The 22,373-nt window shown below is 44.6% G+C and overlaps 1 protein-coding gene across 3 annotated transcripts in view; it reads right to left on the minus strand.

Annotated features, from left to right (window-relative positions):
- The window catches only part of RBMS2 (RNA binding motif single stranded interacting protein 2), a 75,627-nt gene that overhangs the window by 36,008 nt on the left and 17,246 nt on the right, over positions 1–22,373 (minus strand). For 2 of the 3 annotated variants that reach the window (XM_048488155.1, XM_048488152.1), the window contains exon 2: positions 562–749. In XM_048488155.1, the coding sequence (XP_048344112.1) occupies positions 562–749 (188 nt within the window). Of the gene's footprint in view, positions 1–561; positions 753–22,373 lie in introns of all 3 variants that reach the window. The other variant, XM_048488154.1, reaches the window with a different exon arrangement.

The following is a 22,373-nucleotide window of genomic DNA, read 5'->3' on the forward strand; positions in this document are numbered from 1 at the left end:
TTGAGACCTGCATGGATGAACAGCTATGTGGGTTGGAGGGCTGAAATGAGGGGGAAATGGACAAAATAGCCCCTTCCTCATTGCAGTCCCCCAAGCCCCACAGCTGTTCGTCCACTTAGCACCTGTGACCCCCAAGAAAAAAGATTTCCAGGTGTCTAAAGAAACTGGCATAGAGGAGTGGGATGTGAGAAAACCAACACCCTGCTTGTAGATCACTGAAAATAATTAGCATACTTTGGGAAGCTTGAACATTGTCACTGAGAATCCTTGCCTCAAAAGAAACGGTCAAAACGTGGGCTATCGCCACTCAGATGGAGTACAAGCAGCAGTGGCGTAGCGCCAAGGAGGTTGGGAGGCGTGACACACAAGGGCACGCTGGGGCAGGGGCGTTCTGGGCATTTTGGGGAGTGGTGGGGGCACGGGGCGCACGCTTGCCCCAGACGCAGTTTCCCCTCGCTCTGGCCCTAACAAGCAGGCAATACATTATCTCCTTGGTCCTTGAATCTTTTAGCTCTTACCACACTGTGATACTTTCCACATCTATACATCCTGGTAACTTACGGTTGGCACAGCTTGACAAGGTCCTGGTCAGTGGTACCCGGGTGCAGACCCCGGATGTACAGGTTTGTTTTGCTCAGCTGATCCCCGCCGCCACCTCCGCCACCCGGCCCGCTGCTGCTGCTGCTGCTGTTGTTGTTGCTGCCACTAGGACTCGGGGGTGCCATCTGCTGAGCCACTGAGACATAAGGCTGCTGGCGGAGAGAGAGAGAGAAAGAGAGAAGGCCCTATATGAGCTACTGTAACTTAGGAATGTGGGAGGGATGAATGCATTGGGGGAAGGAGTCAAAGGAACTTAGGGTTGGATAAGACTGCTGGTAAAATGAAACTTCTAAGCACATGGTGGTAGCAAAGTGAGATTTGCGGGACCCTGGGCCACACCCACCCAGCTTTTGTCCCCAGTTCTTCCACAGCATACGTGTTTGATCTGCTGTCACCAGCACTTCCACACAGACTGCAATAGGATTTTTGGAGCATCCATGCAACTTTGCCCTCCACCTGCATTCTCCATCTACATTTTTACCTCCTTTGCTCTATGCTTCAAGAACGTTTCTGGATACATCAGAGTCAAAGCAGGTTAGCTCACGTGTGGAGAGGAAGGTGCAGATTTCCAGACTTCCCCGCCGACATTCAGTGTTCATCTCCTCATCCTCACCATTTCTGCTTTGCTACCAGAGGGATTCCTCCACCCCCACAGCTTTAAAAAAAGTCACAAATAGCCTGCTATAGTTTTAAAAATAATCACGGGGCGAGGGGATGGATTAGCTGTTTCAAGAGGATGGGAAGAACAAACCAGGAAATCGCTCTGGGTGGCTACTCCAGTGTTGTTGCTGCTGCCTCTGTATTCCCCAAGTCCGAAGTGAGTCCGAAGTAGGGAATTACCCAAAATGCAGCTGCCATATGCACCTGCAGAATGCTTTTGTGGGGGATGTAGGGGGAATGCAAGATTCCTTCACTCTTTCTGGCACAAGCGTTCTGGGGCAACACGTCCTCTTTTAACGTACCTAATATACCATTGCTACTTATGAGAATGTATACTCATTCTTTTTCAACAACAGGCAAGGTCAGAAAAGTCTGATTCAAGTTATTTCAAACAATTTCAAGTTCTTTCTCCCCCTTAGAGTTAGTATTCCCTTATACCACCCTTCTGACCATATGTCCTGAGCCCATATAGGGAATGGCAGCCTGTAAGTTGAATGAATGAATGAATAAATAAGCAAACATAAATAAATGAATAAATTGTCTTCTGCCCCTGAATGAGGAGAAGTAAGGGGAAGTCCTCATCCAGGATGGTCAGACGTTTCACCTTCCAGATGGATCTTAACCCCTGAATCCAATAAAAGCTCCACAAGATGGCCACCATCAGAGATGGAATCCACAGGAAGGAAAACACCCTCATCGCCATTGGTTATGACACCTTTGATGTCATAATCATACCAGTCGTCAGACAAATCTGATTAGAACATACTCATCTCTGCATTTTTTTCAGAAAATTCTTTTCTCCTTCCAGTAAACATGTGATCACTGCTCACATGATGTGCAAGATCCAGCCACCATCCTCCCAAGAACTATTTATTTCTCCACACCTAAACAGCAGTGGGACAACGATTATCCTAGCTAAAATGTGTACTGTTGCTTGCTGTGTAGTATATTTGTGCCTCAGTATTACATGCCTATAGCAACACAGACGCCAGGAGACTCAAGTAAGCCATCCTCTCTTGCCTGCATAATTTTTTCCAAAAAGTCTGTGCTCTCCTACCATATCACTGCCATGCAGAGAATTCATATAGTCCCCCTTTTAAAAAAGCTGTCATGCTGTTAACACAAGAAAATTCAACAATCAGTCCTTCTTGCCAGGAAACCCTGGGAAGGGAAGTTCTAAGACCTTTGGATCTCTTTTTAAAAAATTCTTAGCCCTGAATAACGATTACCAGGATTCTTTGGCGAAAGTTATGATAATAGAAGGCAATTAAATAGACTGTTGTACCCATACAAGAAAACCAGTTCGTTTTGTTTAAATAATATGAAAAAGCCCTTGAAGACTTAAAGGGGGAAAGTGAACAAAGAAACGCCATATTCATATTTAAATGAACTCAGGGTGGTGGGTGGGGAGACCGGCCTCGTCATGTGCCTTTCACAGCTGCTTGGTCAGCAGAAATTAAGAGGTGACTTTACATCAGCGTTTCCCTCTCATCAGACAGCTCAGGGACAGGAACAGAGGCCAGTATAAACACTAGCAACCTTATTCATATCCCTCAATCCTTATCGCTCCGTGGTACCGTATTCATGTACAGGAAAAAGTCATATTTTCAGGTAAATAGTAAGCATTTTTATCTCTATCTTTCCAAGACTATTTGCTGCCTTGCCCACCCTCTTGTCAAGATTTCTGGAACATCTCAGAACACTGCCCCATTCCTCCGATGATTTCTGAGGTCTTGTGATTGCGAGGGGAAGGGGGAGGGAGTCTCAAACACAGGCCTGTTGAGCATTTCAAAGTTCTCTCTCTGCTCCAGGGCATGTGTGGGACTACTGGCAGCATATGCGTTTGGCTCTGCATGGGGACACTCCATTCCCAGCATTCATTTGTAAAGTACAGCTGAAGTCACTGAGTCTGCCCTGCTCAGTGGGACAATTCTGGGTGGGGTATTCCTATTGCAAAACTGCTTTGCTATTTGGCAGGCCTTGGCTCAAAGCTCAAGAGGCCTACGGCTGAATAGCGAGGGGCTTCAAAGGGCATACAGAGGACTGACAACAGAGGCATGCTTCTGGGGAAATCCAGAGGCAGTCCTGTTTATACTCTGCGCGCTCTGCTTTTCAAGCCTCTGTAATAACTGCCATCATGTCCTGCTTCCTCAGGCAGGAATCAACTAGTACAGATCAGAGCTTCCACATTGTTCACTTTTTCTACTTTTTAAAAATTCACTTTTTAAAAAACGCTGCTGTTGCCAGGGTACATTTGCACCCAACTTTTCAAGCAATGGCAGCTTACTGCAGGAATAAAGTAAGTAGTAAAATGTTTTGTTTCTGTATTTTCTTCACAAGCTTCCACTTAAATGGCTGGAAAAGTTCACTTAAAAAAAAAACCCCACTATTGTTATCACTAGGGTACAAATTGCCCCAAACTTGTCAAGCAATGGCAGCTTACTCCAGAAATAACGTAAGCAGTAAAATACTTCACTTCTGTCTTTTCAGGCTGTTTATTTATTTATAATTATAAATAATGTTTTCCTACTGATTCTAAATTGAGCACAGGCTCCATTTTAGACACCAGTGTATGATGTGTGTGTGTGGAGGAGGACACTGCAAACTGCCTTAAATCCATTTTCCCTATAATGTAATTCAATATATTTCTTACACAGACATATACCGTTGGTTGTTATTGCTATAACAAAGCATATTGATCTGCAACTAAACAGACCCTTATATAACCTACGATCACAAACTTTTGGACATATACAGTAGCCCTTTTTTTCTTTTTTCTTTTTTACAAAAGGTGGACAATTGTGAAATTTTGGAACTGTTTGTCCATATACAGAGATATTAACTATGATCACTTGCTCAATGACTAAATGCCTGACTCAGTTCCAAGACAGCAGCTGGTAGTTAAGGGATGGGACCATGATTTTTCCACAAGACAGAAAAAAAAGATACAATCAAGACTCAGGCATGAATCCATATTCTGTCACTGAAGCATGCCAGCTAACCTTGGGCTTGCTGAGTGACCATGGTTTACACCATTCTCCTAGCCTCCGTTTCATCTTCACAACAACTCTGTGAGATAAGTTAGGTTGAGAACATGTGACTGGCCCAGAGTCACCCTTTGAGGTTATGTTTTAAACATACAAGAGAATATTTCAGAAACTGCAAACCCTGCTTATGTATTAGGATACACTAGAGCAGCGGTTGCCAACTGCAAACCTTAACACGGTAGTTCTGAGTAATGAGAAATATCTTGAGCTACCTTCCCATCCCCATTCTATTCTGTCATAGAAACAGAAAATGAACTAGCAAGAGTACCAGAAATGAAGCTCTCAGATAAAGAATAGCCTATGAAATAAAAGCTTTTTAAAAAATAAAAGCAAAACTTAGAACAGATATTTTCGTGATCTTTCTCTGGGCCAAAGGAATACATCAACTACTCTGCCGCAGCTGGTGAGGTACCACTTGTCTAGATACTGTTCTCATCATTTCAGCTACAGCTCTTTGCCTATTCCCCTCCACCCTCAGTTCTGCTACTGTAGTGTACACAAGCACAATAGGGTTATGCCCTCTGCTTCTGGAAGAAGGCAAATGGCCTGAATAGACCTGACAGACAGCAGTAAAGTAATATGAAATGGGAAACTTCCGACTGCCCCCTACAGGTCCTGTGCTTTTGGGTAGTTCAACTATGCTAGTCTAAACTTGTGGTCTCACTCACACAGGCCTCTTCCGCATGCACAACTTACCACAGATTTCCCCAGTGGTCAAACCTTGTGTCTCAAAAATATTTTCTGTTAAATCATTTCATGCACCTTCTGTTTCCTCTGTTGTTTTGGGGAAGGGGGGGGTTATTCAGTCTCTTCAGTTGCATTTATTCCACATGCTACTGCTGAAAACCTTATTCCTGATAGAGGCAGGATGTCATCCATGATGCAGAAGAACAACCCTGCTCCTTTTTTTTCTTTTGCACAGGTGCTCTAGTGTTACTGCACAGTTACATTTTGAAGCAGCAATTCAAAATTGTCTCAGCCTTCATTTCTACTATTGGGATCTACCAACCCAAAATGGAATCCAAAACAATTCCTGGATCAGGCATCATTATGTGAAGGAACAGAAACACATAGTCTACCTTCCCACACAAAAAGCCATATTTTCCAGCCAAATTTGATTTGCAGTAATGGACTATCGTTACTGCATCAGTCTCTGATTGCATGCAGCAATTGCTCCTAGGACTCTTTTCAATCGCCCCAGCATCTAAGTATTCTATCACTGATGCAATCACCCCTCCACTTCAAAATCGCTTTCTGCCTGAATGTTACATCACTAGTTCAATATGAAATTGACAAAGCTGATCCAATTTCTATCTCTGATTGAATGCCAGTTTGATATGACATAGAGAAAAATTAAATCTTTTTGAAAACAGAGGAGGAAGCAGAGGAGAAAATGGCTGAAGGGGAGATTGGGCAACTACACAGAACATGGATAGGAGCCAGGTGCTTGGTGGAGTGGCCAGAGGGCTTTGAAAATTTTTCAACATGATTATAAGATCAAGGGAAGCAGGCTCAGAAACAGATCGGGGAAAAAAGCATCACGGTTAAAGTGCTCAGGAAAACAATGGAGGAAAAATAAAGGGAAAACAATTCCAGAACACACCAGAGGAAAAAACCCTGCAGAATTTTTTTTAAGCATTTGGTGGCAAGATACATTGTAAAAACTCACATGGAAAACACCACAGGCTCCCGGGGATTTTGAGGTCTTCCAGAATTATGTGAAACAGACTCGTGAAAAAGTAAAGCATGGCCTCAAATGTAATGCAGGAAAAATATGCCTCAGTTAATATTAAGTTGGGTCTATCCCTGCCACAGCTAAGTTTCCATTTTATTTTTTCTTGGGGGTACTATATTAAAAGGGAAAACCTCTGGGAACAGCTCTCGGGCCAGACTGGTCTACTTGAAATCCAACCACTGTCAACTGTCCCACTAAACATGTTCTATGTGAAGTGCCACATATATGTTCTACATGAAGTTCCCCATATACCTAGGCACATTTGGGAATGGCTTTTTTATTTATTTAACCTTGCTTTTCTGTATGAAAGTGTCACAACAAAGGTGAAAAGATTAAGTGCAAGGGAGGGGGTGAACAATCTTCTTGCTATAGTCAGCCCTACAAAAGAAAGGATGTGACCCCTCTCTTCTCAGGCACTTATACAAAGAGGAGACAATGGAAGAAGAACCAGTAGCTTATATGTGAGACAATCCAACATGGAGAACCTATCTGAAATAACGGAAGGACACCCACTCATTGAAAAGGAAGAAGAAGAGGAGGAGGAGGAGGAGGAGGAGGAGGAGGAGGAAGAAGGAGTAGTTTGGATTTAAACCCCACCTTTCTCTCCTATAAGGAGACTCAAGCTTACAAGCTCCTTTCCCTTCCTCTCCCCATAACAGACACCTTGTGAGGTAGATGGGGCTGAGAGAGTTCCGAAGAACTGTGACTAGCCCAAGGTCACCCAGCAGGAATGTAGGAGTGCGGAAACACATCTGGTTCACCAAATAAACCTCTGCCACTCAGATGGAGGAGTGGGGAATCAAACACAGTTCTCCAGGTTAGAATCCACCTGCTCTTAACCACTGTACCACACTGGCTGTGAGTCCTTTAAATTACACCTGTCTTATCTTTTGCACTTTTAAAACTGGTTAAAACTTGTTCATGTTCCCGCTTGGTTAGTTCCATGCTTTCCACCCTAACCTGGTAACAGCTTCACCTTCCTGGGAAAGAGTCTAATTTTATTACCACTTCCAACTGTCCTTCCCAGGATTCAAAACTCATTATTGGCAAAGACAGACAAATATATCTTGAGCAATGAGTCTGCTGTGTATCCAAACTCATTCCTTTTTGGAAAGATGTCCAAGCTAAATTGGGACCAACACTACACTGAAGCTGAAAAACCCATGAAGCAAATGGATCCAGAGAGATTTCTCTTAATAACACTCACATAATTTCATTTTCTGCACTTGAAATCCTGCCTTCTTCACTGCTGCAAAATACTATGGCTCTCCCTATATATAAATTAAGTCATAGCCTTTAGGCTTCCCAAGACGGAGAATTCACTGTGATTGTTCTTGATCTATGGCTTGCTGCTGGAAACTGTCTGATGAAGAGTTCTGCTCACTGAACCTCACTGTCCTTTAATCTCCAAAAACTGGCTCCTTGTTCCAACTGTTAGAATTTCGTTAGAAGCAAAAAGGATCCTATTCTTATCGAAGTGGGCATTCCTCGTCAGGAATGGTGGAAAATGATTGCTAAATCTCCAACGAGCCCAAGCAAGTCAGAAAACAGAGATGTTATTCAACAGGCCTGCCAGCACTTCCGAATCATTAACAGCGATCTACTCTTCCTGTGTATTATTTGCTCCCAATTGTGCCTACTAGAATCCTGGTCAATTTAAGTTTACACACTGCTGCTAGCTGCTGCACCTGAGAGCAACTTTGAATTTGGCTTGGTGGGTCACAAGCTGTGAAACCATGACCTGAACGTCCTGTCAGTCCAATCTCATGCTTTTAGGCTAGTTGTTTATATGACGGCACTAAAACTCTAGATTTCATGGAAAGGAGACTCCTTTAACACAGTGATTCTATACACTCTACATCAAGGGTGTCCAACTCCGGCACTTCAGATGTTCATGGACTACATGACAGCAGGGGCTGATGAGAATTGTAGTCCATGAATATCTGAAGCGCCAGAGTTGGACACCCCTGCTCTACATCAAGGGCCTTAGCAGGGTGTAACTTTGCTTATGCCCCTGTAAAAGGTTGAAGTTTGATATTCAATTCACTTAGGCCCTTTCCACACGGGTGATATACAGCGGCCCAGGGACGGCAAAAATGCCGTCCCTGGGCGGCTGTTTGCACAGGAGCAGCAGTGCCATCCTGGCCGCCTGAAAGCGGCGTGAAGCCACCGCTTTTAACCTTGTAAAACAAGCGAGGTTTTTGCAAAGGAGCGTCTTCCCAGCGGCGTGGTGCGAGCCGCACCGCTGGGAAGATGCTGCTTCCCCCGTTGCCTCCACTCACCGTCATGCCCAGCGTCGCCCTGGACATGACAGTGAGTGGAGGGGGTTGACCGAGAGCTGCCTCTCCGGCTGGGGGGGGGAGTGGGGGCCGCACGCACACTAGCATGCGGTCCCAGAGCCTCCATTGGCATAAATTAAGCCGGTGGAGGCTTGTTTCCGCCCGTGTGCGGAAAGGTTACAGTAGCGAATTTTCCAAGTTATAACAGCTTCTTATTCAAGTGGGGGGAGCTGTTGCCCTCACCCGTGACGCATGAGAACAATAAACTGCCCCTCCAGTTGTACCTCCAAAGCTACATGATTGGTTAAAAAAATACATGAAATTAACACAGCCGTTACTTTCCATTCTGAAGGGTAGATTTGGAACTTGTTAGATTTCAGAATTCACATCTGTCAGCTTTTGTGGGGGCAAGTTTGGAGATCAAGGCAATGCCTTTCAAAAATTCAATCTTAAGGCTCTCACAGTTTTAATGTTAGAGTTATAATTCCTACTTTAAAGACAAGTGTCACAGTGAAACTCCATCAGAAAGGTAGTAACTGTTGTGATAAGCTTCTATCCCCATCATTTAAGAGTGGATGTTCTTGTTCAATTAAATTGCTTTATACAGTTGCCATCTTGCAGGAATCAGGGCACCTAATCCAAATTTCCCAGTGGACAAGGAGACAATGCGCTTATGGCTTTCCCTATCTAGGTCCCCTATTCAATCTTGTCATTCACTCAACCCACATACATGCTGTGAGCTGTACAGCCGCTATAAGAGGGGGATAGACAACAGGACTAAGAAGAGAACAGGCAGAACGCATGACAGCCGCCCATCAAGAGACGGCAAGGCCTATACCTGGTACCTGGCTTGTCGGACAGCAACCCCTACCTTTGTGAGTCCCCCAGAATTATCCTCCAGTGCTGTTTGCCGGCTTGGACCCAACATCTGTTTAGAAGGCTTACGAGATATGCAGGAATGCAACCAAGTTATTTTCTAAACAACGAGATTGCTAGATGTTTTCTAACTAGAGGGAAATAAAGATGTTTCTGCAGAAAAGAGTCCACAGTAAGAACGTTTTTTAAAAAGGTACATAAAGTTGTGAATCAAATAGGTTGACTTTATAGAGTTAGGGCATCCTCACAAGCGCGGTGTCCAAAAAGTGACACTGTTTCCTGGGCCAATGAGGCACTCCTACTTTGTTACTGGTATCAGCCACTGTAGACATTTTATGGGCAACTTTATTGTTGTTGTGTGTTGTGCTGCAAGTTTGAAATCATAAAATCTTCACTTTTTAAAAAGGTAGGACAACAGAAGGGGAGGAAGGCTCATCTTCCTTGGGACAAAATACTGAACCAGAACAGTGGGGAAATGCAATATCTTTTCAGCAGAAGCACTTTCTCAGTTTCTTGCAACAACAGGAGTAACTAGCGCCATTCATCATGTGATTATGTATGGAGAGGGGGAGAGACTGAGGATGGGAGCTTGGAAAAGCCTTGAGAAGTGCATACAAATTTGCTTAATTCACATATTTCTGTCAGCCAGGGTTTCATTATGCAGTGTAATTTGGAGGCATTTTGGCAGGGCTCAGAGGAAGAGGAAGCATACGGGCAGCTTGGAGAAACGTGCTGGGGCTTTAAGAGGCACTGGAACTGAAAAAGGGGAGGCAGACAGTGCGGCAGAGGGTGTTAGCAAGAGGGCGAGGAAGTGATTCACAAGCTGCTGTTGCTGCTTTCAGCTCAGGCTTAGCCACAAAGACCTGAACCTCTGGAGGTTCAACCGGAGGCAACCCGCGGTCCTAATGCCTGCCTAGTTCCAGTGTGTTCCCCCACCACACGCCCCACTCCAAACATACACACAGCAGCTGGTATCAGCTGTTGATTTCTGATGAGTGTGATCTAGCAACCACAGGCACCCGCTGCCCAAACGGCAGAGACTTTGCAGAACTGCCAAAATACAGGGCAGCTAATGGAAATCTGCAAAACGTTGAGAACGAACAGTGAGACCGAAACTCCACTAGAAAGGCACGTTTAGCCAGAAGTTGATTCATTAGGATACAAGGACCGGTCTTCCGCTGAGTCACACCCACAGGCCACTAAGCCTGTACTGTCAGCCCTTCCTGAAGGCAGGTCTCACTCTCCAGGATTTTGGACAGAAGTCTTATTTAGCCTTATACAAAGAAATATTTTAAGCTAGCACACCACTAGCTGTTTCAATGTAGCCTGAAAGCTCATGCGGCATATTGTATTTGTAAAATCAGGCATAAAGAAACAGCGAGACGCCACTCAGCACCAGCAAAATATACCACACTGCAGCTAACTTATAACCTCGCCGTACAGCTCACTTAGCAGGCAGTACGTTGGTTCACAGCTTAACTAAAACAACCTAAGGATTTACAAAACTGTCCTGAACTGGATATTCCAGGGATCAAACCAAGGCCTCGATAACAGGCTCCATCCTTGAACTGTAGCCCCTCCTCAAGGTGATCTATATGACACCAGCGCTGCATGAATTAGTGCATAATCATAGGGCAGAGGCTTTCCAGCACAAAGAAGATAGCACAGGTACGCCAGAATTGCTACCTCTTGCATATGTTTTCCGGAAATGTGTTGGGAGGTTACGAAGCAATGACTTTCTCTCTCCACACACTGAACGCTCCTTTAGATGTCCTTTACTCACAAGACGTTTTAGGTTTAATCATACTTGAGAGTGCAGCAAAGCCCAGCATAAGAAAAATGCATACAATGTGTCCGTGAGAGCTTGGGGTTATGCTGGAAATGAATATAAGCCACTGCATAGTACCAAGTCAAGTTCAGCGCTGCCTCCCACTCAATGCCTCTCCAAAGTTGCAAGCAGAGGTCTTCTCCTAGTAGGGCTTTCTGACCAAGTAGGGATATTTTTACATTGATGCTGGGAAAAGACTGCCAGGCTGGATTAGAAATTCAGCCCAAGCCTGCCCTACTCTCAGTTACAGTGTCCAGGACGACACTCTTCAAAAGGGTCAATTTAGAGTAACCCCTTCATTCCCCATCATTTACTCTTAATTTTGGATAGTCAGTGGTTTAGGGACAGCCAGAGCATGAGTCGGCTGCTCTCTGGAAATCTTGCTAAGTATTAACTATAATTCTTGTTAAGAGGGGGGGAAAGTTGGAGCCAATTTCACATGTGTCACTTTAAGCACTCCTTCCATCTGTAAGTGAGCTATGTATGATAAACAAAAGTGCAGTTTGTAGCAGGTTTTAAAAACTGATTGACAGCAATGCAGCTGCAAAGAATTGCAATCGCATTTCAACCTCCTTACAATATTTATGTCACCAATAAACCCAGCAGTGCAATCCGTGGGGGGGCTGAGACTGTTTCAGGAGGCCGTGTGACCCCTGCGCCAGAATAAATGACTCTTCCGCCAGCTTAAGAGGTATTTACGCTTGTGCAGGGGCACTTATGCTGATGTGGGGAGCCATGCAGCAGCACGAAGCCTGGGCACCTGCGCCACTGTGACACTGGCACTCCTCTTGACACAGGAGCCCGTGCCAGCACTGAAGGGGGTGTTCCTGGAAGCGGGGCCAGCTTTAGTCAGCTTCCTGAGCCCTTTCAGCCCAGAAATGCTCCCATTTGCCAGTGCAGACATACATCAGCAAAATCAATGGCACAGCCCATAGCCCATAGGCAGCGGTGGATTGAGCAGGTTCAGACCACTTATGCAGAACAGGTTGTTAAAATGGTGCTTGTAAACAACCAGTTGTTAAATTATTTGAATTCCACCACTGTGCATAGGCCACTTTCATGCTTTGGGCTTGCTGTCTGTGGCACAGCAAATCTCTTCGGAAGGCGGCACAGCCGCACCACCCCCAGCTGCGGCACAACTACTCCCCCCCGCCAAGATTGCACTGCCCATGTTCTATCTGAAGTGCCTTTTTAGCCCTCTGTGTGCCCTTTCCCCATACAACTATGTACCTTTGGAAATGGGTTTTTTAAAATTTAACCTAACATTCCAGAATCCCCTCCAAAAAGCTGCCCTCAGCCGCCCCACAAAGGTTACGAACAATATGTGCCATACAATGCAATCCTAAATAAGGTTACACCTTTTGGCGAACTCTGACTTCAATGGATTTAGAAGGGTGTAACTCTGCTTAGAACAGCACTGATATCTTGATATTCTTGTCCTTTTCCTTCCTGCTTCCTTCCATGTCCCCAAGCCTGGAGCACTGGAAGGTTTTTGTTTCTTGAAAAGACTGTGTCCACATACCAGCGCTAATGTTTTACAAAATCCTGACAAAGTGAAGTAGAGATGAAATTGCTTTGCTCCATGCATCCCTAGCATGGTTTAGTAGTGCAATAATGTACTGTTCTATCTAGTACGTTTTTATCATGCCATTTCGTCAAGGAGCTTAGGAAGGCCTACAGAGTTCCCCCCATTTTGTCCTTACTGTGATGTGGGTGATCAGCCCAAGGACACTCACAGAGTTTCACTGTTAGAAGAGCAGTGCAGGCCACCGCCTGGGATCAGCAAGCAGAGTGCCTTCTCCCACACTGGCTGGAAGGGAGTTGTGGTGACAGCTAAACTGGGAAAAGCATAAATTGTGACGGTGTACAATGTACAACGGTGTACAATCACAAGATCCTTACGCAATAATTAAAACATTTTAAAATGCACATATTATTTGGGCCTTGGACTTTGATACAGGAAACTTGGGGACAAGTCCTACCTCAGCCATGGACTCATGATGGGATTTTGAGTAAGTCACCTTTATCAGCCTAAGTTTTCCCTTTTCTAAAATGAAAACAGCAATAAGAGGGGTTTAATTCCCCAAGTGTTACAAAAACAAGGACAGTGAAGGAAGCACAGTCAGGCTGCTCTCACACATGGCTAGATATTGTGATCCTGTGGTGCCACGGCCATAATTTGCAGGTAGATCCCCTTGTTCACACAGAAAAATCCATTTGCAATTGGTTGCTACTACCAATGATGTGTGGGTGCAGCAACAGTAGTAAGGGAGTCAGCCACAGAATGTCCATGGCTCAGTGGCAGAGGGTGTGCTTTGAATGCAGGTGGCCTCAGGTTCAAACCCTGGCATCTCCAGTTGAAAGGATAAAATGGAGGAGAATGTAGTAGGCTGCTTTGAGTTCCCACTGAGGAGAAAGATGGGCATAATTACATAAATAATCATGTATGCCAAAAAGATATATTAAAAATCCTTCAAATATTTGCCCTCAAAGAGCATCACTTGGTCCTCATTCTTAACTGAAACTGTTTACCTCACCGTTAAATCACTCACAAGCTTTTACCCAGCTATGTCTGCAGTATGGCACATGTTCTAAGGCCATGGTGGCGAACCTATGGCACTCCAGATGTTCATGGACTACAATTCCCATCAGCCCCTGCCAGCATGGGAGTCCATGAACATCTGGAGTGCCATAGGTTTGCCACCACAGTTAAGGCGTGGGTTGTTTTCCAACAGCATCTAACTCCCTCACCTGGAAGAGAACATTAAATAAATAAACAAAACTAGTCACTGCAAGTTTGCATGTGATCAATTAGTTTGCTTATATGGAAATGTAAAATTACCTATCACTTAGCAATGAGTGGATCTTTTTTTTTTGCACTCAGATGCAAAGCAAAATGCCCAATCACAGTGGTTCAATATCTAAGCCATTCATATTTATCTGTACAGGGTACTTGGTAACTATTGTTAATCTAAGCAACTGTCCTTTGAAGACAAAATTACAGTTCTCAGAATTCCTGAGGAAGAAGATATGATAGCTAAACTTTTCTCAATCAAGATCTAACAAGAAAGGCAAACTTTTTTGATGGGGCTGGGGGGGATCAAGTTACAGCTGACCTATGGCAACCTCATAGGGTTTCAAGAGACCTTCATGGACTACAATTTCCATCAGCCCCTGCCAGCATGGGAGTCCATGAACATCTGGAGTGCCATAGGTTCGCCAGGTGGTTTGCTGTTGCCTGGCTCCACGTCATCACCCTGATATTCTTTAAAGGTCTCCCATCCGAATACCAGGATCGGAAACACAAACATACCATCTAAATTTTTAAAAAGTATAATCATGTAATTTCATCCTCTCCTTCTCCCCCAGTTGCCTCCTCAGTTTAAATCCAGGTATGATAAAAAATTGGTCACAATTTCACTAATATGGAAAAGCTTGTGGTTTTTTTTTTCAGATTTGAAACAATTTATACACATTGCATATAAAATTCAAAACAGAATACATAAATGTTCAAATTTATGTGCTCAGGATCAGCACTTCATATTCTGTATAACTATGAAGCACTTATTTTCAGGGTTGCCAGGTCCCTGCCCTCCCCGCAACCAGGGTGGGTATGGACTTATCTGCTGCAGAGGGAGGCTAACGCCAATGTGATGCTGCCACTCCGGAAGTGATGTCATCACATTGGTGATGGCGAGGGAGGTACTCTAGTTTTCTGGCAAAAACTCTATGGTAGAGCTTGGGAGGCACTCTAGTTTTCTGGCAAAAACTCTATGGTAGAGTTTTGCTCAAATACCAGAGTGTCTCCCTTGACGTTGCTGATGTTATGACATTACTTCCAGAAGTGATTTCATTGGGCTGTGGAGCTAGGGCCTAGGCATCATTTTTAGCCTGGTAAGACCCCTGCCAGCCAGCTGGACTACTCTGTGGAGAGAAGGTCCAAATTGGGGGATTTGTCAGTTGGGGTCTGGCAACCCTACCTAGTGCAAAATGGCAACAACCTCTGGCCTCTGGAGTGTTCTTTGGAGATCAGAAGTACAAGACTTGAAATCAGCCACCACTCGGGCCACGTGACCTCAATGGTCCTATTTAACTAAGAATCTGCCAGTCAAACTTTTAGTTATGCCAACTTAAAAAAATTAGCATGTATCCACAGCTCTCACAGCAGGAGGAAAGTTGCCTCGCTAAATCACTCCCTAAAATGACACTACGATGACTCACACCCAGACGGACGACCTACAATTTCGCACAAGTCTCTGACTGTTTCTGGGAGAGAGAGAGAAAGCTGTGAGCAAGCTGTCCTCTTTAGAGATTCTGGCCTGCAGAAGAAACAGCTAGTGACATCACAGGTTCTCGCAAGATGCCTCTGTGGTGATGCCATCAGGGTGTGGTGTGGTTGATACCGTGACATTCTTGGATTCTGGTTTCTCATTTCAATCATTCTTGCCACTGGAGACAACAGATCTCATTCAAAGGCTATTGCTGCAACGCGGGAACTATAGACCAGAAGTGATAGTGTTCTTCGACTGAAGCCAAGACTGAACATTTCTAAAACGCACACATTTAAAGAGTTTTGCTCTTTAAGCTATGTATGTTCCTGATAGCCCAATCCCAGAAAAACCCAAAAAACAAAAACAGGTTTGTTTGTACCTAATGTTTCAAACATATGAACACAAAAAAAGGTATTATTGGATCAGACCAGTGTTCTAGTCCAGAATCCTGTCTCACCTGATGGCTAAACAGCTACTCTGGGCAAGCAGAAGGCATAGGAGCCAAGACCTTCCCCGGGTTCATAGTTCACAGTTCATTTGGGTTTAACAGCCCAGAGGCCATACACCCATTTTAAAAAAACTTTGACAACAAACTGCAAAAAAGAAAGCTGCTGCCTCTACTACAGTTTTGATTCAGACCATTAAGAAGCAACTGTAATTTCACAGCATCAGGAAAAGTGGCAAATTTATCTATTTAGTAAAAACCTTTTTTTCCCCCCGTTTCATATATTTAGAGCAGTCAAAAAACTGGTGATCTGGCTATGACTTCTGCCACCCCATTGATTGTCAAGGTTGATTTGGCTGATCCGGCTGACTAGGCAGGTGTCCCCTATCTTCCTCTCTGCTCCATGAGCATCCCTCCCAAAGCTGCATGCTCGGTGGACGGTGGAAGAGGATGACCATCCCAAGTAGAACTGTACCAGTGGCATACTACAACAAAACCCCTGAACTCCCCCGCAACTACCCCTGAATCAACAAACCTTTCCTCCACTCACTTGAGCGAGTGGCACTGCACTGAGGCTGGCAACACACTGGGGGCAGGGACAAGATCAGGGAGGGCATGTTGCTTCCTTGGCCTTGTCTCCGCCCCTAGTGTTCTGCCATCCTCAGCTCAGCGTCACTTGGACGGAGGGAAGTAAAGGGAACTGTTCCTTTAAAATTAACCTTACTGTCCTCCGTGTGAGCAGTGTCACACTGAGGATGCAAGACACTGGGGATGCAGACAAGGTCAGGGAAAGAGCGTGCCCTCCCTCGCCTTGTCCCCGCCCCCAGCGTGTTGCCAGCCTCAGTGCAGCACCACTTGGACGGAGGAAAGGTTTGCTTTTGTTTTGTTTTCCAGGAGGCAAAGCAGGGGGTGGGGAGAGTTCAATCAGGGGGTGCAGCAGGAGTACAGTCAGGGGCTGGGCACACGGGGGAGAGAGGAAGGGGCCCCAAAATGCACCCCCAAGTGACCCAGGTGAATGGTGCCTGAGTCGTATGCCCACTCTTCCTCCCCCAGATATGCCACTGAAGTGTACTGTTCTTCGGTCAAGGATATACGATAGCTGCACTCCCCTGCTAGAACCTCCAAACAAGCCCCCCTGTTGTTGCCTCCTGGCATTGGTATTCAGGGGTTTACTGCCACTGAACGTGGAGGTTTCCTTTTGTCACGAAGGCTGGTAACCAATTGACCTATCTTTTATCAAACTTTCTAATCCACTTTTAAACCCATCTATTCCGGTGGCCATCACTGCATCCTCTAGCAGTGAAATCTACATTTGAATCACTCGTGTTTTTTTAAAAAAAGTATTTCCTTTTGTCTGTCCTGAATTTACTGCTCATCAGCTTCGTTGGATGACCTTGGATTTTGGATTTGGGTTCCCTCTGATCACTATCTCTACCCTGTGCAGAATGTTATAAACCTCTATCATGTCCGCCCTTAGTCATCTCTTTTCTAAATTGGAAAGTCCCAGACTCCTCAGCCTTTCTTCATACGGAAGGCGCTCCAACTCCCTGCCTCCTTCTGTTGTTTTTCCAGCTCTGCAGTGTCCTTTCTGAGGTACAGTGACCAGAACTACACATAATATTCTAAATGAGGCTGCGCTATAGATCCATACAGGGGCATTGAAATGTTGCCTGTTTTATTTTTGAATCCCTTTCCCAATAACCCCCTGCATAGAATTTGCCTTTTTCACTACGACGACACACTGGGTTAGCACTTCCATTGAGCTACCTACTGCAACCCCAAGGCGTCTTTCAGTCTCAGAAAGTTCAGACCCTACTAGCACATACTTGAAGCGGGGGAGGGGGTTCCAGCATGCATCAGGCTTGTAAAAAAGAAGAAGAAAACATAGGTATATTTGGTGTTGAATCCAATACCTCTGAAATGGGAATTCAGAATTTTCTGCAGCAGATTATGAGAGACAACTTCCATATCCTTCTGTCCTCCTTCACCAGCTCCATTTCTGGATACCTGGTTAGCTAACCCATACCTCATTAATATTCATGTACTCCAGATTACAAACATACTGCTATTCCTGTTGCTTTAACCTGTTTGCTTTAACCTGTTGCTTTAACCTTACTATTGATTGTTTCCTGATTGCTTACTAGACCTATATGACAATCATTAAGTGCTGTACCTTATGATTCTTGACAAATGTATTTTCTTTTATGTACACTGAGAGCATATGCACCGGAGACAAATTCCTTGTGTGTCCAATCACACTTGGCCAATAAAGATTCTATTCTATTCTATTCTCTTGCTTAAGAACGGCTTTGCAGGCTCAGTCCCATCTAATCCAACATACATTTTCCAACCCTGGTCAGCCAAAACACTTCTGAGAAGCAAACATCTAGGCCACAGTAAATATACCTACCTTTTTTTCTTATCCCCAGCACCTACAAGTTAGAGGTATACCACTGCTGGACTTGGAGACTCCATTTCGTGACCTATTTGGGTTATAGTCATCAAAGCTTGTGTTTCAGACTAACAGCCATAATTATTTCCCATAATAAAGAATGAAATATGGGGTGAGTAGAGAAGTACTCCCCTTTGTCCTGAACCTACTATCAATCAGTTTTCCTCTGCACTATTTTTAATTTAGTTAATGAAACTGCTAACCAGTCTCATGAGTGTTACCTGTGCACCATGGACATATGATAGCAAAGTTTCTCAAATCACTTTCTAGGGACCCTCTGTCTAAAAGAGCAGCACCTCCTTTTCCACAGGATCAAGGGGTATAATTCTACAGGCCCCGAAACAAGGTGCTTCCAGCCATTCTACCTGCAGGTGTGTGGACAGGAAGGAAAAATGGCACTGGAAAAGGGGCCCACCCCCACAAACAAGAGAAAGTGCAATGTTCCAGTGGAAGGGCACTGCTGACATTGGAGGGCATGTATAGCATTGGCAAATGAACAAGTGAATGAGTGGATATGAGGACAGATCTTGGTTTGTTGAAGGCCCTGGTTGGAGACTGTCTTTGGGCAAGAAAAGGTTTGCCTCCCATTGACTGTGAGAAGAGCATCATTTTCCAGCATGGGTCGCTGGTTGTTAATGATGTGTTCAGCCAGTTTGAGCTGAGTGCCATATTTTAATGTTCTAAGCTTGTTGTAACCTGCCCAGAGCCCTACGGGGATTGGGTGGGATATAAATCCAATGAAGGAAGGAAGGAAGGAAGGAAGGAAGGAAGGAAGGAAGGAAGGAAGGAAGGAAGGAAGGAAGGAAGGAAGGAAGGAAGGAAGGAAGGAAGGAAGGAAGGAAGGAAGGAAGGAAGGAAGGAAGGAAGGAAGGAAGGAAGGAAGGAAGGAAGGAAGGAAGGAAGGAAGGAAGGAAGGAAGGAAGGAAGGAGACAGCCAGACCCACAGCTCTGCCAGACTCACAGCTCTATTCATACAGGCTTGGCTAGAGCTGCCTTCCCATTGCCCATAAACATTTGGGGAATGGGGACACACAGGCCTGAGATCCTTAAAATGCTGCCCCAGATATTCTCAAATATGTGTAGAAATATACAAGTCCCAGATACCAGTAATCCCATGCATACTGCTCCTGAGACCCAACGATACTGATCAGGGATTTGTGGGATTTACATTCAGACAGGATATATCTGAGTGCATATCCCTAGAATTAGCTGGGATGGCAGGAAAACCTGTGTCAGGTTATGCCACTGATTTCTGTGTAAGGGTAGCTGTGAAACTCTGATGGGAAGGACAGGCTCGATAATGCTCAATCAAATTATTTTAGTCTATTGCAGCCACAACAGTCTAAGAAGGTTATCAAGTGTAGGGCAAGAATAACTGATCACGCTCTGCTCACCATCAAAGTTGCACTCAGAAAAAAACAAACTGTCCTTTGTTCAAGATTTGGTTTCTGGAGGGAGTTCCAAAGTTTTGTGGCCATGACAAAGAAGACCCTGTCTTGTGTTGCCACCCATCTAGTCTCAGATGACAGAGGAACAGAAGCCGGGTTTCCAAGGATGACTGATATGGCCCCCATGACCCACTCCAGTCAACATTCTTGTCACAGCATTCTGTACCAACTGTTGCTTCTGGTCTGTCTTCAAGGACAGTCCCTCCCAACGCATACTGCAGTAATCTAATCTCCATGCAGTAATTGAATCTCCATGTTGCCACGGCACACACCAGAGTGGAAACATCTCTTCAAAAAAAGCTGCAGTTGGCCCACCCAGCTGGCTGAAGCTGATAAAAGCTGACCATCACTGCTGCTTTCATCCAAAAGGATGCTGCTTTCATCCAAAAGTGTCCAGGAGCACCCCAAGCCAAGAACCTGCTCCTTTAAGAAAAGTGCATCTCTAAAACAGGGGATAACCCATTTCCCAGGTCAGACCTCCCCCCGCCCCCCGGCAGCATTTCCTTTTGTCATGATTAAATCTCAGCCTGTTAGCTCTCATCCATTCCAAATTTACTTTTTAAAAAATTGGATGATCTGGACTGAGACATCACAACCATGGTTGCCCACAGACATGAAAAAAAAACCCTGTCCCTTTAAGAGAGGTTTAATTTGAGGAAATGGGCATCAGAATCTTTTTATGATACAGACAACAATACCTGATAAATATACCATTAAATTTTTATTTCAGAGACAGGGCATATTTTCTTAGTCAATCATTAGCCCTAAGCACCAATAATAGAGGTTTGATCAAACCACAGTTTATAAACCAGGGTTTATTGAGACATCTGAATGCAGCCTAGATAGCATAATGACAGAGTTTCAGGAGGATTGGGCAGGATAATTCCTGCCTGCACTAGCACACTGAAAGTAACATTAGCTTTAAAGGGGGCTTGGACAGATTTATGGAGGAGAAGTTGATTTATGGCTACCAATCTTGATCCTCTTTGATCTGAGATTGCAAATGCCTTAGCAGACTAGGTGCTCAGGAGCAGAAGCAGCAGAAGGCCATTGCTTTCATGTCCTGCATGTGAGCTCCCAAAGGCACCTGGTGGGCCACTGCGAGTAGCAGAGTGCGAGTAGCAGAATCTTTTTATGATACAGACAACAATACCTGATAAATATACCATTAAATTTTTATTTCAGAGACAGGGCATATTTTCTTAGTCAATCATTAGCCCTAAGCACCAATAATAGAGGTTTGATCAAACCACAGTTTATAAACCAGGGTTTATTGAGACATCTGAATGCAGCCTAGATAGCATAATGACAGAGTTTCAAGAGGATTGGGCAGGATAATTCCTGCCTGCACTAGCACACTGAAAGTAACATTAGCTTTAAAGGGGGCTTGGACAGATTTATGGAGGAGAAGTTGATTTATGGCTACCAATCTTGATCCTCTTTGATCTGAGATTGCAAATGCCTTAGCAGACCAGGTGCTCGGGAGCAGCAGCAGCAGAAGGCCATTGCTTTCATGTCCTGCATGTGAGCTCCCAAAGGCACCTGGTGGGCCACTGCGAGTAGCAGAGTGCTGGACTAGATGGACTCTGGTCTGATCCAGCAGGCTCTTTCTTATGTTCTTATACATATTCTTTGGCTTCTAACCTGGCATCTCTAAGGCTAGCAAAGAGTAACGTGGGCCCTCACTGAAAGTGAAGGGATTCTTTTGAGAAGCAGAGAAAAGCCAGCAGTCTTTCCTTCAAACACGGGAATGTGTTTCAACTCCAGCTGAAAAATCTATCACTGTTACCTCTGAAGGCAGTCTTTAGGCATATGGTGTGAAGGACATTGGCAGAGCCTTGCTCAAGAGGGCTTCCCCAGTGAGGAAAAACAAACTAGGAAATGAGATATGTTCTCCTCCCTTCCATTCCTACTATCAACTTCCTCTTTGTTGTTTCTCCACCAAGGACCTTGCCAGGCTGGGAAAACAAGGGTAGGTGAGCATGCTTTTGTGCATACATGTGCAGAGAGGCATGATTGGTTATCCTAGGTGTACAATCTCATACATAATTTGGGTGTGATGATAACCTTTGTAACAGCTTTGTAACGTGGGACAGTATTATCATATTGAATATGGAGACTTGAGACAGGAAGGAGAGACTCTTATGGAACCCTGCTATACAGGTCTACTCAGAAGTCCCAATGGGTTGAAAACAGCGTTCTTTGCGCTACAGCCTATATCCTTGATTTAAGGCCAACTAATGAATCACTACCTTGCAAGAAGTACTAGACCAACTCACAGAGGAAGGCTGCATCAGTGGTTATTAGCCAAATTTGCCTAAATTTGTCTCCATGTTCAGGGATGGTGTATCTCTGTACCCGTATGGAGAAGTATAATGGCTTGCCAACAGCCTGAAGGCAAAAAAATGTCCCCATCTCTTCAATAGGGCCTGAATTTACCTCCATGCCATGAAAAGGGGTAGGTAGGATATAAGATAGACAGACAAGATACCACTGGGGGGAGTTTTGAGCCCTAAACACCTGCTTATGGGCACCCTGAGGCTCCTAATTTGCCACTGTGGGAAACAGGAAGTTTGACTAGATGGACCTTTGATCTGATCCAGCACAAACTCTTCCCATATATCATTCCAGGGTTGAGGTTTCAAATTAAGGACTTCCTGATTCATAGCACAATTTCATTACTGCTCCAAAGTATAGAATCTCACAGCAATTTTTCCCTGTATTATTTTCTC

The sequence above is a fragment of the Sphaerodactylus townsendi genome, linkage group LG03 (assembly GCF_021028975.2).
Source record: "Sphaerodactylus townsendi isolate TG3544 linkage group LG03, MPM_Stown_v2.3, whole genome shotgun sequence".
Taxonomy (NCBI): Eukaryota; Metazoa; Chordata; class Lepidosauria; order Squamata; family Sphaerodactylidae; genus Sphaerodactylus; species Sphaerodactylus townsendi.